We start from the raw sequence: 15,917 nt of genomic DNA, 5'->3' as shown, positions 1-15,917 counted from the left end.
TAGTTTCCTTACTTATTTGATGTAGGGATTGCAGTAGTGTTACGCTAGCATTCCCAATAGCCATCACTTCTGTGTCTTCATCCACTCTAGGTCGACCAGAGCGTGACCTATCTTTTACCCTCTGCATTTCTCGAAACTTTGCTACCCACTCAGACATATTCTTGTGATCGATTCGTCAGTCAGGAACTCATTGAACTTTATATGTGTTGTTCTGCAGTTACGACCACACTTCACAAACAGAAAAAGTATTTACACTTTGTCTTCTGCCGAAAGACCGTAATGTTTAATACAGTCTATCAGTAAACCACTTAAGCCAGTTAATAATAACAAACGTAATCGTAATTCAAGAAAGAGAATCTTCAACGTTGAATTTGGTTAAATACATGCAAATAACAAACAAGTTTCCACTGCTACATCTGTCACTGCTGCTAAGTAACTAACTAGTAGACTGTTACTTTGTAAAAGAGGGTTTAATTATTTATCTTAAACAGAGCAGTGAATGCCAAACACATCTGGCTACTCATAAACTTCTTTTAGTTCAATATTCTTTTATCCTATACATTTGTAATTTTAAATAAAACTATTACCTAGTGCTTAATTTTAATAATCTTCGTTTTGACAATCTATTGTAAAATCTTTCATCCAATATATCTTGTTTCCACAGGCTATCCACCTAACAGCTACTTATATTCGCATGTGCTTAATCCCGTAACACTTTCTGCCCAACATAGACGAACCACAATGCCTACACATGCATAAATACGCGCTCCCCAGCGACAAGTAGAAAAGTGAACAGCGATTTCTATATGACTCACTTTCGTAGACAGATACAATGTGTAACCCACAGTTTGATCCTATGATAGAGGAGCCTGTGGTGTAAGCAGAATGCTTCATTCCATGTATCCTTTGACATTCCTTATCTCCCTTTCTATTTCATAATTTTATCTCCAACAGTTTGTTATATACATATATGCACTGAACGTTTTTTCTTACACACCGTGTATATGTTAAAGATGTAAATTGACAATGTCTCCTTATTGAATACTAAAGCATAACACCTTGCACTTTCTATAGTCATTTTCAGTCACCTATGAATCATGTTAGCGCCCAATGTTATATGACGCAGGTCACATTACATTTGTTTTTGAATTACACGTAAAATGAAATTAATACTGTGCAGTTCTCAACTCTGACTAGAAAAAAAATCACTCATCTCGAAGACATACTTGGCCATTCTAACGTTTTATTCTCATCTGCAGTATTCAATTAGATTTACAACTATATTTCTCAGATGTGTTATTTGTTCAGCAGTGAAACTTAATGCCATGAGATCTCTTTAAAACGTATGGATGGTAAAACGGGAGTTCATTCATAGCTCAGTTTTATAAATAACGACATTTTCACCATATGTACTATACATTAGTAAGAAAAAAAAATCTGTTTTTTAAAAATAAACTTTTGGATATATTCAAGGTCAAATAAAATTTTTGGTAACCTAGAAATAATATCAGAAAACCATGGCAAGTGACATATACGAAAGCCCATTCCAAGAGCTTTAAAATGAAACCAAATTGAACATTGCATGTCTAGACTTTATAGGAGCTGAGAATTTCTCTTTTGTAACAACTCAAACTTTACTTCTTCCAGTTTTCCGTTTGTACGGGGTCCTAAACAAACAAAAAACCTATGTTGAACACACGCACAGAACAGTGTTCAACTGTCACAGGAGGTACCATACAAAGGTAATGTCTTCCTAGATACGTATGTGGAAATAAAGTGCCAATTGTGATATTGTTTTTCAATGATGATTGTTGTAGTGTATATAGTTCTATTAATGTGGAATGTGAAGTAATTTAATTAATAAATACACTTCATTTCTTTAAAGGGAATTTCTTCTGCCTGGCCTTCGGGTTCAACGGTATTACCAGACATGAGTGTACCTCCACCAGTTATTACTGGTACGTTTTGATCTGTTGTACCTTTATATTTTAAAATTTGAGTACAATTTATTAATATTTGTGTGATAGTTTTTGATGTACTTAAAATTAACATACCGTTCTTCTTTCGTTTTTGGAACTTAAATGCGTGAGTTTATATCAATTTCTAGTATTATTGCTCTTATTTTTTCTCGATTTCAGCTCCTCCACCATCAGTTTTAACAGAGGAGGATAAAAAGAAGGAAGAGGCCAAAAAAGAAGGTGAGTGTCTCTGTTGCTTTAAGAGGATGAAATTTTTTCATAGAAACTTCAGTCTGTTAAATGTTTTAGTTCTTAATCTGGATTTGGTTTCCTGTGCGTATACAGTTGAAAATAATCAGTATACAATGATCTTCAGGCTACAGCGCTCTCAACATAACGACGTTTCGAGTTTGTGACGCTCATTTCCATAAAAACTTTAAATAAATGAACATGAGAGTTACGGATTGCGTCGTTAGCGTCATACTTACGGACTACTTGTGAAAACTCGTTTATTTTCAAGCGGCAGAACAAGGTGCAGTAACATGAAGTTTGAAAGAGAAAGTTGACGTTTCCAAGTATGTTTACCTTACCAGCACCATGTTCTGTCATGTTCCAGATCAGTTATGGCTCAATAAAAATGATGAAATCACGATTTGTTAATTTTTTAGTCCGTTCATAATAGAAAGAGTGTAGCTGGCCATCATAATACTCCTCGATCGAGACTTGACTTTTAACCAGAACTATTTTCTTTAATGTTTTGGATACCAAACCCATTCTGCAAGGCAAGGTCATTGGTACCGGGCATATTTTAGAAAAATGCAGTTTTCATTGAGTTACTTTCAAATGTTCGTAGCTCAGGTCCCAATTGCTCCACACATAAAACAAGATGCAGGGGTCACGGTGGCTAAATGGTAGAGCGCTTACCTCTGGTGTATGGGGTCCCTGAACCGATCACAGCCTCCGCCAGGTGGACTTTGTGGTGGTTCTCTCACTTTCTTCATTCTACCATTATCATCCATTTCATCACCGTCTTCTTTAGCCTCGATGCTTATTTGTAGGACGTTAAAAAGAAACAGTATACGTAGAATAAAATAAATTCAGAAAAATGTACGAGTGACGCACATTCAGTAATTCGTCGTCCCCAAGGACAAAGAAATTGGAAATGGCACCCCGATTTGGATTTTATTTTGCACTGGCCCGCAGTGAACTATAAATTGGCCGTCACTGCTCTGGATTATGATTTTTAACTGTAGGTAAATGACTTAGGCTAAGGGTATGTTTTCAACTTACACCAAAGTGCGGTTAAGTTACTGTTGTAGGAACGGAAATATGTTGTAACCCGAGGACTACCTTTATCTTTATTAGCCTGTACTTTGTTTTCAACTTTGGGTTGGATTAATTCAACGTCCCTTTTCAGCACCTAGGGCATATGAGACAAAACCTGTTACTTAAAGCAGAATCCGATGATTTTATGTGTCAACGAACATTGGCTAACAAGTGATGAAATTTACATGTATACGCCAACAGGTTTCACGTTAGCTACTATTTTCTGTAGAGATAAAACATTACACGGTGGCGTAGGCATTTATGTAAAAAATGGTATAGGTATTGAATACTGTGTTCTTGACTTGACTTGTTTTTGCATAGAACAACATTTTGAAGTAGCTGGTGTGTTACTTAAGCATAACAGAGTAATAGTTACTACGTTGTATCAAACACCGAATTCAGATATGCATATTTTTCTTAGTGGTTGGGAAAAATTAAACAGCTATCTTTATAAATACAAAAATCATACAACATTCTATATTGGCGATATAAATGTTAACGTCCTTATTAGTACACCCATTAAAGCACTACTATGTGATGTTCTTAGGTCCCATAACTTTTATTATACGTATTAATGATCAGCCCACAAGAAACTTCGCATGTTCAGGTAATGTTTTTACTAATGAAAACAAAACTAGCCTGTTATGTGGTACTGTACAACCTTTGTTGTCTGACCATGAAGATGTATGGCTATTGTTCCCTGTGATGTCACATATGAACGCTACCTATCCAGTAACTAAACGATTCAGATTGTTAGGTGAACTTAACATACAAAATCTGAGATATACATTAGGAAATCTTAATTGGGAAAATTTACTTTCTGAATGTGCCAATGTTTCCGAAGCTTTCCACAAGTTTATCAATACTTTGATTCTATATTTAAATGAATGTTGTCCAGAAAAGATTAAGAGATATACCACCAGCGGAAATAAACATTCACAAACAGTTCCTAATTGGTACACGCCACATCTTAGATCTCAGCGGGATAGACTAATCACATTGTATAATATTGCTAATATAACAGGGTTATCTAGAGATAGAGATTTAAAATTGCTAAAAAGATATACAGAAAATAAATTAAAGCAGCAAAAATTACTGCAAACGAAAATTGGATAAATAATTCAAAAAACAAGTGCGCAGCGGCTTGGTCTATAATCAATAAGGAAATAGGAAAATGCAATTTTAAAGATCCCATACCAATATCCGCCAATGAATTCAATGAACATTTTGTAAATAACATAAGAAAATTAAGTGATAAGTCAAACAGTGAAGACTTTTCTTCTGAAAATCAAATCTATAATTTTAGTAGTTTATTAGCACAGCAAAACCTAAATAACGTTAACTCGAATTTTCTGTGGACTAGAATAAATACCAGGGCTGTTTTACAAATTGTTAACAAATTAAAATCTGCAAACAGTGAAGATCTTTATGGGTTTTCTAATAATTTGTTTCAAAAAAAAAAAAAGATGTTATAATTGATCCTTTGGTTTACTTATTCAATTGGATACTTTTAAATGGAATCTTTCCTGACTGCCTTAAAATGACAGTTACAGTACCTATACATAAGAAAAATGATAAAAGTGATCCTAATAACTACCGTCCTATATCATTAGTCCCAATTATTTCAAAAGTTTTTGAACAATGCATCAAAAGTCAATTATCAATGTACTTTGAACAAAATAAAATATTCCACAGTTCGCAATTTGGATTCAGATCTGGCCTTTTCACGATTAAGGCAGTAGAAAACGTAGTATCACACATATTAGATAGCTTCGAAAATAATTTAAATACGTGTGCAACATTGATAGATCTAAGTAAAGCATTCGATACGGTGTCACGTCATATATTGGTTGAAAAATTATATTATTATGGTATTCGGGGAACTGAGTTGTCATTGATTAAGTCCTATCTTAGTAATAGATGTCAATCTGTCCGTATTATTAACGAAAGATCAACATTTTTGGATGTAACAGCAGGGGTACCTCAGGGTAGTGTGTTAGAACCTTTACTTTTTCTTATCTATATAAATGATTTCCCGAGTTTTCTACCTTGTAAATCAGTATTATATGCTGATGACACAACTCTTCTAAATACGGGTAAGAATTTAGTAAGTGTTAAAACTAAAAGCAATGAAATGCTTGAAATACCATCTATATGGTTAAAGCATAATAAACTTTATATAAATGAATCTAAAACAGAGACTATATATTTTTCTCTTAGTAATCATATGACTGAGGTAGATATGTACCATTCTGTAAAACTAATGGGAATCCATCTAGATTCGAAATTAAACTGGAGTGAACATACTGAAAATTTATGCAGAAAATTATCTAGAGTGCTATTTTTATTATGTAAACTGAAAACAACAGTTACAGAAACAATGCTTCTTGCAGCATACTATGCCTTTTTTCATTCTCATCTACAGTATGGCATAATATTGTGGGAAAATTCACCAGGTGCCCAGACTGTCTTTAAATGGCAGAAAAAAACCATAAGAGCAATAAAAGGTTTAACTGATAGTGTATCGTGTAGACAATATTTTACGGATTTACAAATTATGACAGTTCCCTCTTTATATATTTATAGTTGTCTTATGTACGTTAAAGAAAATGAGAGCAGTTTAGGTTATCGTAACAATATCCATTCATATAATACTAGACATAAAGATGACTTAAATACGCCTTATATTAGGCTAAGTATAACACAAAGAAGTTATAAATATACAGGAATGAAACTATATAATACATTGCCAGTGCATATACGAATGATGTGTGATAATGATTTCAGAAAACATTGTAAATCTTTTCTTGTGAGTAATTCTATTTATAGTATCAACGAATTTGAAGACAAGTGTAAATTTTAACTTTTTTCTTTCTTTCTTTGTATATATTTATTTACATGCTGGCAATGTCTATTGCAACAAATGTTGTTTAATGACAATAAATATTCTATTCTATTCGCATTTGTGTCCGATGCAAGTGCTACTATGGAATTGAACCTGGGACTACGAGCACAGAAAGCACTCGCATTAGTCATTCGTTTACGAGGAGGTACATTTTTCATTTTTATGTTTCGTGTAATGTGTCATTCTCCGTTTATTTTACTCATGGGCTGCTTGTTTGCATGTTTTGCATGTATCTTGTTCAAATGAAATACACAAGTCCATATCTTCGTTTAACTTAAGCTCGTGTTAGTTCTGTATTTTTCTATTTGAGATGGCACTTTGGCTAAGTGGTAGAGAACACCTCTATTGTGGGGGGTCCCTAGTTCAATCCCCGGCCAAAGTAAGTTTGTGATGAGCAACATTGTGTTCTTGTTTCCTCCCACATCCTTCCATCATCATTTACTAGCCTTAATCCTAGTCTAGCTTACTCTAAAATGGTCGTAATCGTAGAACATTAAACTGAAAGATTGATATTTTTGTAGGTTATATTGAACAAATACCAGAATGCATCATGCTGTTTGTTGTAACTTCCTTCTTTTATCTTTTTCCTTTTATTTTCAGTTTTAAGGCTTATTTCATAAATACTTCTAGAAAAGTATTCTCTTTCTACTGTTTCTTTTTATCCTTCTTTGCTCTGTAATTCTTTAAAGGTGTACTGACACACGACACTTTTCTTCTTAAGCTTTTTTTTTCTTTTCTTTCATTTCGCCTCTACGCTACATCGAGGAGCCTCTGAGACTTGGAAACTGAATCAGTACTGTCAGTAAGTTTTAAAAGCAATGACACAAGTGTTTCACATCGATTTTCCAACTTTAAGCAAATAAATAACCTATATTTTTATATACATAATATATATTTATATTTTTAAGTATATAAATAATACAGGGTGTCCGAGAAGTCCTTCCCTGATTACAGAAATTGATAACTTAGGCTAGAAATAAGATAGAAATATGAAACTGGTGTTGAATTGTTTACAAACTATAAAAGTTTTGGTCACATCAGTACACTTCCACATGAGCACCCTTGGTAGCACGTAGCACATCTAGGCGATATTCAATTTCCATCCACACATTAGCCAACATCACTGGAGGGATCGATGCAATGACTGTGACCTCCCTGTCCTCCCTGGGGGGTTCTGAACCCCAAATGCGTACATTATGGCGATTCACTACTCCACTGACAAAGAATGTCGCTTCGTCGGAAAAGGCAATTCGTCTGAGATAACCATTATCGTCCTCAATACGTGATAGCATTTCGACCGCAAAGTCATATCGACGTGTACCGTCGTCGGGCAACAAGGCCTGAACGAGTTGCACTTTGTAAGCACGAAACAATAAACGTTTGTGTAAAATGTCATGGATAGAGCTTTTTGGCATCTGTAATTCACGTGAGGCCCTGCGCACCGATTTCTTAGGACTTCTCAGAAAAGACTGCCGCACAGCCTCCACCGTGTCTGCTGAGGTTCTTGGTCGACCAGACCTCGGAAGGTCAGCAACCGACCCTGTGTTCTTGAACTTCTCATATCAGGCTTTAATGCTCTTGACATCAGGTGGAGTCCTCCCAAATGTTGTCTGGAACTGTCTCTCCACCGTGGTTGGTGATCGTGTCTCATGGTACCACAGGACACACTGTGCCTTCTCCTGGTTGGTTGGCATGGCTTCTTGGGCTTCTTACTTACGTACTACAAACCTAAAACAAACAAAATTGAGACTTGGTAAAACAGAACAAACCTAACACAGACAAAAACTTTTATAGTTTGTAAACAATTCAACACCAGTTTCATATTTCTATCTTATTTCTAGCCTGAGTTATCAATTTCTGTAATCAGGGAAGGACTTCTCGGACACCCTGTACATATTTTCTCTATTCCTATACCTCGTTTCACCCCATAGTGGCTGGGGATCAATTTCTTCTACATGTTAAAACGTATTTCAAATTTTGCTTGTCAAATTCTCTTTTTGATAATTATTTTTGAGCGTTATTTTCAATATACTGGACTGGTCTAACATAAAAAAATGTGGGAGGAAACGGGAGAACCCCGAGAAAACCCACGAGCACGGTGTTTATCCACCACAAAGTTCACTTGGCGGGGGCTGGGATCGAACCCGGGACCCCAAGCACCAGAGGTGAACGCTCTACCACTGAGCCACCGCGCCCCCCGGTCTAACATAACATAACAGTGCTAGTATCAAATTGTAAGGAAATTCGCAATGTTACCAAGTGATGCTCATTATTTGTGAATCAGTGTTTATTTTACTACTAGTCTACACTAGTACGTGGTTAAAAAAATGTCAGAATTTCACAATAATAGAAAACTAATCATTCTTAATATTTTGTTTCAGCCATTAAAAAAGAGAAGAGACAACAGAAACAAACATTGGTAAAACAGCGGGAAGAATATGTTAAAAAGGCAGCTGTTTTAAATAGAGAATTAGATGTTCTAAAAGAACAGAAGGAAGACCTGATGCAGGATAGGGAAAACGATAACAATGGTCTCCTGGAAGAAAATGCAAAGTTACAGGTGACTATTTTTGTTTTTGCTTTTGGTTTTTAATATGCATACATACACAGACACACACACACACACACACACACACACATATATATATATATATATATATATATATATATATATATATATATATATATATATATATACACAGATGGTGATCAGAAAAATGGAAACACCTGTAGTTGGCAACACGTCAGATGTATGGGTTGGCAGTGGTGTCGTGGCGCCCGCAGCGCCGGACCGCTGGTGGTGGTGTGTTAGGTCGGTCTCCATACTACGTCAGGCGCAGTGGAACAGCAGTGTCCAGTGGCTGCAGCAGACGGAAGTAGTGTAAAATGGGAGACCTCTCAGATTTTCAGAGGGCAAATTGTTGGTGCGCGGTTATGTGGAGTGAGTGTGACGGCAGTGACTACTGTGTTAGGTGTGTCGCGTGGGACAGTGCCGAAGATGATGACGGCCTACACAACACACGGGAAAACCACATCGGGGAAGCGAAACAGTGGGTGGAAGAAAATCATGAGTGACAGGTCACGCCGGGTATTAAAGCGCATTGTCACGCAGAACCGTCGTGCCACTGCGGAGCAAGTGACGGAGGAACTCAATCAGCACCTTCCCCACCCTGTTTCGACAATCACAGTCCGCCGCGAATTACATGACATGAACTTACGGGATCGTGTTGCACGGGCCAAACCGCTCATCAGAGACCATAACGCTTTCGCACGCCGCAAATCGTGCCGCGACCATGCAACTTGGACCGTTGAGGACTGGAAACGTGTGATATGGTCGGATGAGTCATCCTTCACCCTATTCCCAACCACGGGCCGTGTTTGTGTGTGGAGAACGCCAAAAGAAGCTTATGATCTGCAGTGTCTCCGCCCAACTGTGAAACATGACGGCGGCTCGGTGATGCTGTGGGCCGCCATATCATGGTTTTCATTGAGTCCTGTGGTCACAATTAGCGGACGAATCACTGCCAACGATCATGTCGCAATTTTAGGAGACCACTTGCATCCTATGGTCCGGATGTTGTTCCCGGACAATGACGCCATCTTCCAGGATGATAATGCACCCATTCACACAGCTGGCGTTGTTGCAGCGTAGTTTGAGGAACATCGGGATGAAGTTCAACACCTCCCCTGGCCCGCCCAATCCCCAGATCTCAACATAATTGAACATCTGTGGTCTGTCTTGGAAACACGACTCCGGCGACGATTTCCACCTCCATCCTCTCTCACAGAACTGGCCGATGCCCTGCACGAGGAATGGTGTAAAATTCCACTTGCTGCCATTCACGACCTCTATGGCTCCTCCAACCCACGTCGCATCAAGGCTGTTCTGAAAGCGAAAGGTGGCCCGACACCATATTAATCTGATAAGTTGCAATTTCGTTCAGGGGTTTCCATTTTTCTGATCACCATCTGTATATATATATAGTTTTTCTTTTAACTTCAGAATTAGGATTCATTTTGTTTACATGGCAAATAACAAAAAGAGTAGAATCTTCAAATAAGAAGTTCTACTCTCACAAGAAAGTTAAATATTTGAATAGTACAAGGTGATTATAAATGATTCGGGTTTGAAAGGACAGTAGTAAGAAAATATACGAGAGTCATTTAACTCGAAGTGGCAAGATAGTTGTGAAGTGGAATGTAGTGAATCACTCACCTCAAGAAGTTTACAGTCCTTCGATATAGTCTCCGCCAGTCTGTTGAACCCTTCGCGAGATATCTGGTAACCGTTGAATACCTGTCATAGCCCTACTTTGCGATAGGGTGTTGATAGTGCGCCGTAAGGCACGAACAATGCTGGGAATGTCTCGGAAACGTTTGCCTTTCAAAGGTTCTTTCATTTTTGGGAAAAGATCAGAATCGCAGGGGCTCATATCCGGGGAGTATGGCGGGAGCTCCAGTACCTCCCAACCCCATCGTCATAACAGAGTCTGTACTGGATTGACTCTATGGCATCTGGCATTGTGTGTAGGAGAACTGGTCCAGACTCCAGGAGGTGTGGACGTTCGCACCGCAATGCTGGTTACAAATGGAGAATGAGGTATGAAGCATTGACGGTAACGCTCGGTGGAACTTGATGTGACAGGATAATGCCTTCGTGGTCGTATGACATTATCATCACCTTCACGTTTCCTGGCTCTTGCCTAAGCTTTTTCGGTCTTGGAGATTCTGGGTGGCGCCACTCATTCGACTGACGTTTCAACTAAGGCTCGTAGGATCTTCCCCACGTTTCGTCACTTGCAGTAATGCGGTGCAAGAAGTCATCACCTTCCTCATTGTAACGTTGAAGGTGTAGGCGAGCACATCCCCAACTATGCCACTTTTGAACCTCGGTCAGAGCATGGGGTACCCATCTGGCTGCCATTTTCCCCATGTCAAGATCTTGTGTTTACATGCGGAACACTGATCCGGAAGACAAGTCCAGCTCCTGCGCCAATTCACTACAAGTCCAGCTCTGATCATCGTCAAGCAGCCTCGTGTCACCTGGAATTTGATAAACACATGCTGTTCTGCACGCGTGAACATTGCGTTAGGGTGATATTTCACACAACAATCACTTTAACAATGTCTGCTCGCCACACACACCGTAATATTGGACCGCAGCAGCGTTGAACTGACTCGTACACATCCACGGAACACACTACATTCGTCATTTGTCTTCTACCCACGCGACACTCCAATCGTAGCAGTGTTGCCAGTTCGAGTTAAATGACCCTCGTATAACATATACAGTAACGAATGATAGATGAAAATATACAGAAGGTGTCCAAGTTTCAAATATGTATTAAAATGTTTGGTATGGCTTCATTTCGTCGCACAAGACACACTTGTACAGTAAGTAGTTCTCTTCACACTCGCTTTAGCATATCCCTGCTAACGGTTGTAAGTGTAGCTGTAATGCGACCCTAGAGCTCACTCAAAGTTGTTGGCAGTGGAGGCACATACACTGTCTTTCAAAAAGGAAAAAAAGTCACAAAGTGTCAGGTTGGAAGATGTAGGAGGCCACGGGAAAAACGCTAAGTCATCTTCAATACATCGCTCAATCCAACAGACTGGGAGTTCTTCGTTCACATAGCGACGCACTTATATGTGCCAGGGATATGAAGTTACTGGAATCTTCTCTCACATGTGGAAACAATCGCAACTGTAGTATATCGACGAATGACGTACACTTCACAGTATTCTCCGCTAAGAAAAACAAACCGTACACCTTTGATTTAGATATTGCAGCAAGCACATTCACTTCGGGAGAATCTCGTTCTTGTAGGCATTCAGTACCCCAGACACTAACATTATGGCGGTTATCCTTACCACTCAAATGGAATGTCACCAGGTCACTAAACAGAGTCATCCCACTGTAAGATTTGCAGTAACTATATGTGGTATGGTTTCAGTCGCAATTAGGTTCGCAAAAACTTGATGACAGTTGATTGCGAAATATCAAATTCCTAACTCTCTGTTGACTTCTGTGGGCTGCGAACGAAACTAGTCCTAACTCGCTCCACTGTTCCATCAAAAACGCATGAACGTCCTGTGCTTTTAGTTTTACACAGGCAGCCAATGTCCTTGAGCTGTTGATACCATCCAGAATGCTTTGATGTAGTTGTCAAAGTGTAGGTGGAATGTATGCTGTACGGTAACAACGGAAAACAGTTCCCGTATTCCAAAACATAGAATGCTTCCTGCCTTATAGATACCATTTTGGAAATTAGGAATATGCTGCCACGAATATGAGAAATTAAAAATTTCAAATGTGTTCTTTGGTTTCATCATTAGCACAAACGTATTGTAATATTCGACATATTTCTCTTTAAAACCCGATTAATCATTTTTAGTCAGCCAATGTATTATGACATTTATTATCCAGTTTAAAAAAAAAAAAAAAAAATCAAATTTATATTCCAGTTCCTTGATGGAGGTATACAAAGGCTACTGTTTTTCTCTATGGTCATACTTTACAGGTGGAATTGTTTCGCTCCAGTAAGTTGTTTATTGATAAGATATAGGAGTTAGCCACGCGTGACGAGTGGTTAAAACCCCAGGGAAAAAAAAAATCATTGCAAGATCCTCTATCCCAACTTCTTTACCGAACACAATTCAAGCCTCCATTCATTACAGTAAGTAATGAATCTTAGTCGATACTCATCACCTTACCTGAAATCGAAAAGGCTTTGTTGACCCGCTCTAAAATCACTTACCCAGGGATTCCTAATCTCCACATTCTCATTACGAAAGCTGGTGCTTTGCACACTCCACACTTCCACCGAAGAAATGCCCCCCCCCCCCCTCAATATACGAACATCTCATTTTTGCCAATATATATATATATATATATATATATATATATATATATTTGTAGCTTGGTCTAAAAGGGGCAATGTCACATTTTGACAAAAATGAGATGTTCGTCAAATTTTAACCCCTATAAATGGATATTTTCTTCTGCAAGAAAAGCAAATGTTAATATGGATAGTGCATATTCCAAACTATTTCGTGTGGACATTAGCTCTTCTTGCACAGGAAAACATCCATATATAGGCGTTAAAATTGAACAGTATCTCATTTTTGCCAAAAAGTGACATTGGCCCTTTTAGACCCAAGTCACAGATATATATATATAATCTGTCCAACTTCGATCAAAATGAGAAACGAGTTGACATTTGGTGAAACATTGTTGTGTTGCTACGCTATGTGTATTCTGCTGAGGCGTTCGCTTTATTCCCTCCACTTAGGTTGATAAACACTTCTTTACATGTGCTACAAGACTGTGCCCTTTGTAATGTTGTTCGCCATTTCTGCAGAAATCCTCCACTACTGTAACTACCACCACGACATTTATGATGGGCTCTTCTTCCAATGACTTGAATAACCTCGCAACGTGACTTACCTTCTTAATACAAATTTCTACGTGTTTTTGAATTGTCAGTTCGTTTCTAATTTTGATTAGAATAAAGTTTCAATTACGGCATTCCATCACTTTTGATCATTCTGGTGGTTGCGGTTCTCCCAATCTAACTTACATTCTTAAATGCACTGATAATCCAACCTACGGCATTGGCGAAACTCGACCTCCTCTTTCGATTTGTATAAACTATTGCCCATACTCCTGCAGCATCCAAATTCTTCTTCCACCTATCCTAGAACACAACGCATGACAACAGCGCATCTGACTATACTTACACGTGAGTAACCTAAAAACCTTTCCCTATCAGAAAGAGATGAGATGGCATATTGCAATTAAACAAAGTTACCACCCTCTCTGTGAACCGATCCCCTACTTTTAACTATCTAATATCTGCTTCATATACTTCACTTACGTTTCCAATTTTTTAAAAATCTTTGTCAAATTATTGTTATTATATAATATGAAAATGAAATGGCGTTGTATGAAGCCACACATTGTCAAAAAAAAAAAAATAAATAAAATAAAATAAAATAAAATAAATAAATAAAAATAAAGTAAAAAAATAAACCGTTTGATGTGAGTTCTTGAACATAGACTGTCCTCGAGCTAGGTTCGTGCTGTTATTTTGATCAAAATGCATATCGTAAGAGAAGACGGGGTTCATATTGAATGCCAAAAATTGTGTATATCGTCAGAACGATGAAACTCAGTATATAAATTTCTCATTAATAAAAGGCGACCGTATGTCCCAACGTGTTCGAGAATTCCGCTTGAAAGGGGAAAGAAGCAATTTTTATAATATTATAATTTGTGATTGTATATTCATAAAGTGCTCAAGTGAGGAAGCGACTAAATCGTTCAAATGAATCTTGGAAGATAGGGATTGCATTTTACTTTGATTGAATTACGTATCTGAAGAGAAGGGAGGGAGATTCAAATCTTTTACCAAGAATAAAATATCGCTATCCTTTGAAGTTACGGAGACGAAACTCGGCACATGAATTCCGTATCAAAAACAAGTGATGATTGTCTCAGTGTTTTCGAAAATTTCACCCCTAGTAAACGAAAGGGTGTCTATTTCTATAGTATTTTTATATCTGATTTTGTATTCATGAATTGCTTAATGTGAGGAAACGGCTGAACGGTTGGAAATCAATGTTTGAATATAGTTAGTACTTGGGGTTAGCTGGGTTTATAAATTCATTTTGGTCGAAATGTGTATTCTGAGATAAACGGGTTCAAGTTATTTACCAATAATAAAGTATTCCACGTCTAAGAGCAACTTCTATAATATTTCAATTTTCGATTATCTGTGAGGAAACGGGTTTAACCATTTGAAGTGAATTTTTGAATTTCGCTACCTTTGTCCTCCAGCCGGGTTTTTGTCTTTTCATTTTGACCGAAATGTTTACCCTAAGAGTGAACATTATTTACAAATAATAGAATATTTCAGAATCCCCTGAAGTTATTGAAATGGAACTCGGCATAGAAACTACTTACCAAAGTAAATAAATACCTGTTTCGGCGTTCAAAAATTTCACTTCTAAGGGGATCAATTTTATATTTTAATTTTTTATTTTATATTCATGTAATACCCAATATGAGGAAACGTCTGAACCGTTTGAAATTTTTTGAAATGTTTGAACACGTTTAATATGTGGGTCGAATTGGATTTTCATAATTTGACTTTGAAATACCTATACTAAGATTAGGGAGTCGAAGGGGAAGGAGGTTCAAATATCTTTAGATATTTACCACAAACTATATTCTTCCCGCGTGAAGAACGGGGATATCAGTTGGTTGATCGCTAATTAATATGATGGGTTGCATGTCCACTAATAGTAAATTAAAATTCTCATACCCTGAAATATATAAGCAAAAGACATGTGCGGTTTCGAGGTACTACTCACTACCTCGTCAGCTTATCTATAGAACAACTTGTTGGAACATGACACTCCCTGCTTTCCATTTCTCTAGATCAGAGTTTCTCAACTTATGGTACGCATACCACTGGTGGTACGCGAGCCGAGCCGTTATTGGTGGTACGTACAACTTATGGTGGTTATGCTTAGGCGGTACGCCAGTGTAAAAGGTTGAGAACCCCTGCTCTAGATTAAAAGTGGTAGGACAAGTTTGAAGTTCGACAGTAAGATCTTCTTCCTAGTTTGTAGGTAATGAAAAATCCTTGGTATGTGCTTCTGCGAAGGGTGCTCAAAAAGTATTGTGTCACATTTTTTGTCATCTAATTTAAAGGAAGATAATG

The 15,917-nt window shown here is 37.7% G+C and overlaps 1 protein-coding gene across 1 annotated transcript in view; it reads left to right on the top strand.

Moving 5' to 3' along the window:
• The window catches only part of LOC145660464 (uncharacterized), a 77,780-nt gene that overhangs the window by 14,676 nt on the left and 47,187 nt on the right, over positions 1–15,917 (top strand). Inside the window, exons 4-6 of the mRNA XM_081725521.1 lie at positions 1,886–1,958; positions 2,139–2,198; positions 8,571–8,749. Coding sequence (XP_081581647.1) covers positions 1,886–1,958; positions 2,139–2,198; positions 8,571–8,749 — 312 coding nt within the window. The remainder of the gene's footprint in view (positions 1–1,885; positions 1,959–2,138; positions 2,199–8,570; positions 8,750–15,917) is intronic.

This window comes from Thermobia domestica, chromosome 9 (genome assembly GCF_964235325.1).
Source record: "Thermobia domestica chromosome 9, izTheDome1.hap1.1, whole genome shotgun sequence".
Classification (NCBI taxonomy): Eukaryota; Metazoa; Arthropoda; class Insecta; order Zygentoma; family Lepismatidae; genus Thermobia; species Thermobia domestica.
The sequence above is the reverse complement of the archived record's forward strand: the minus strand, read 5'-3'. Positions and strand labels throughout refer to the sequence as shown.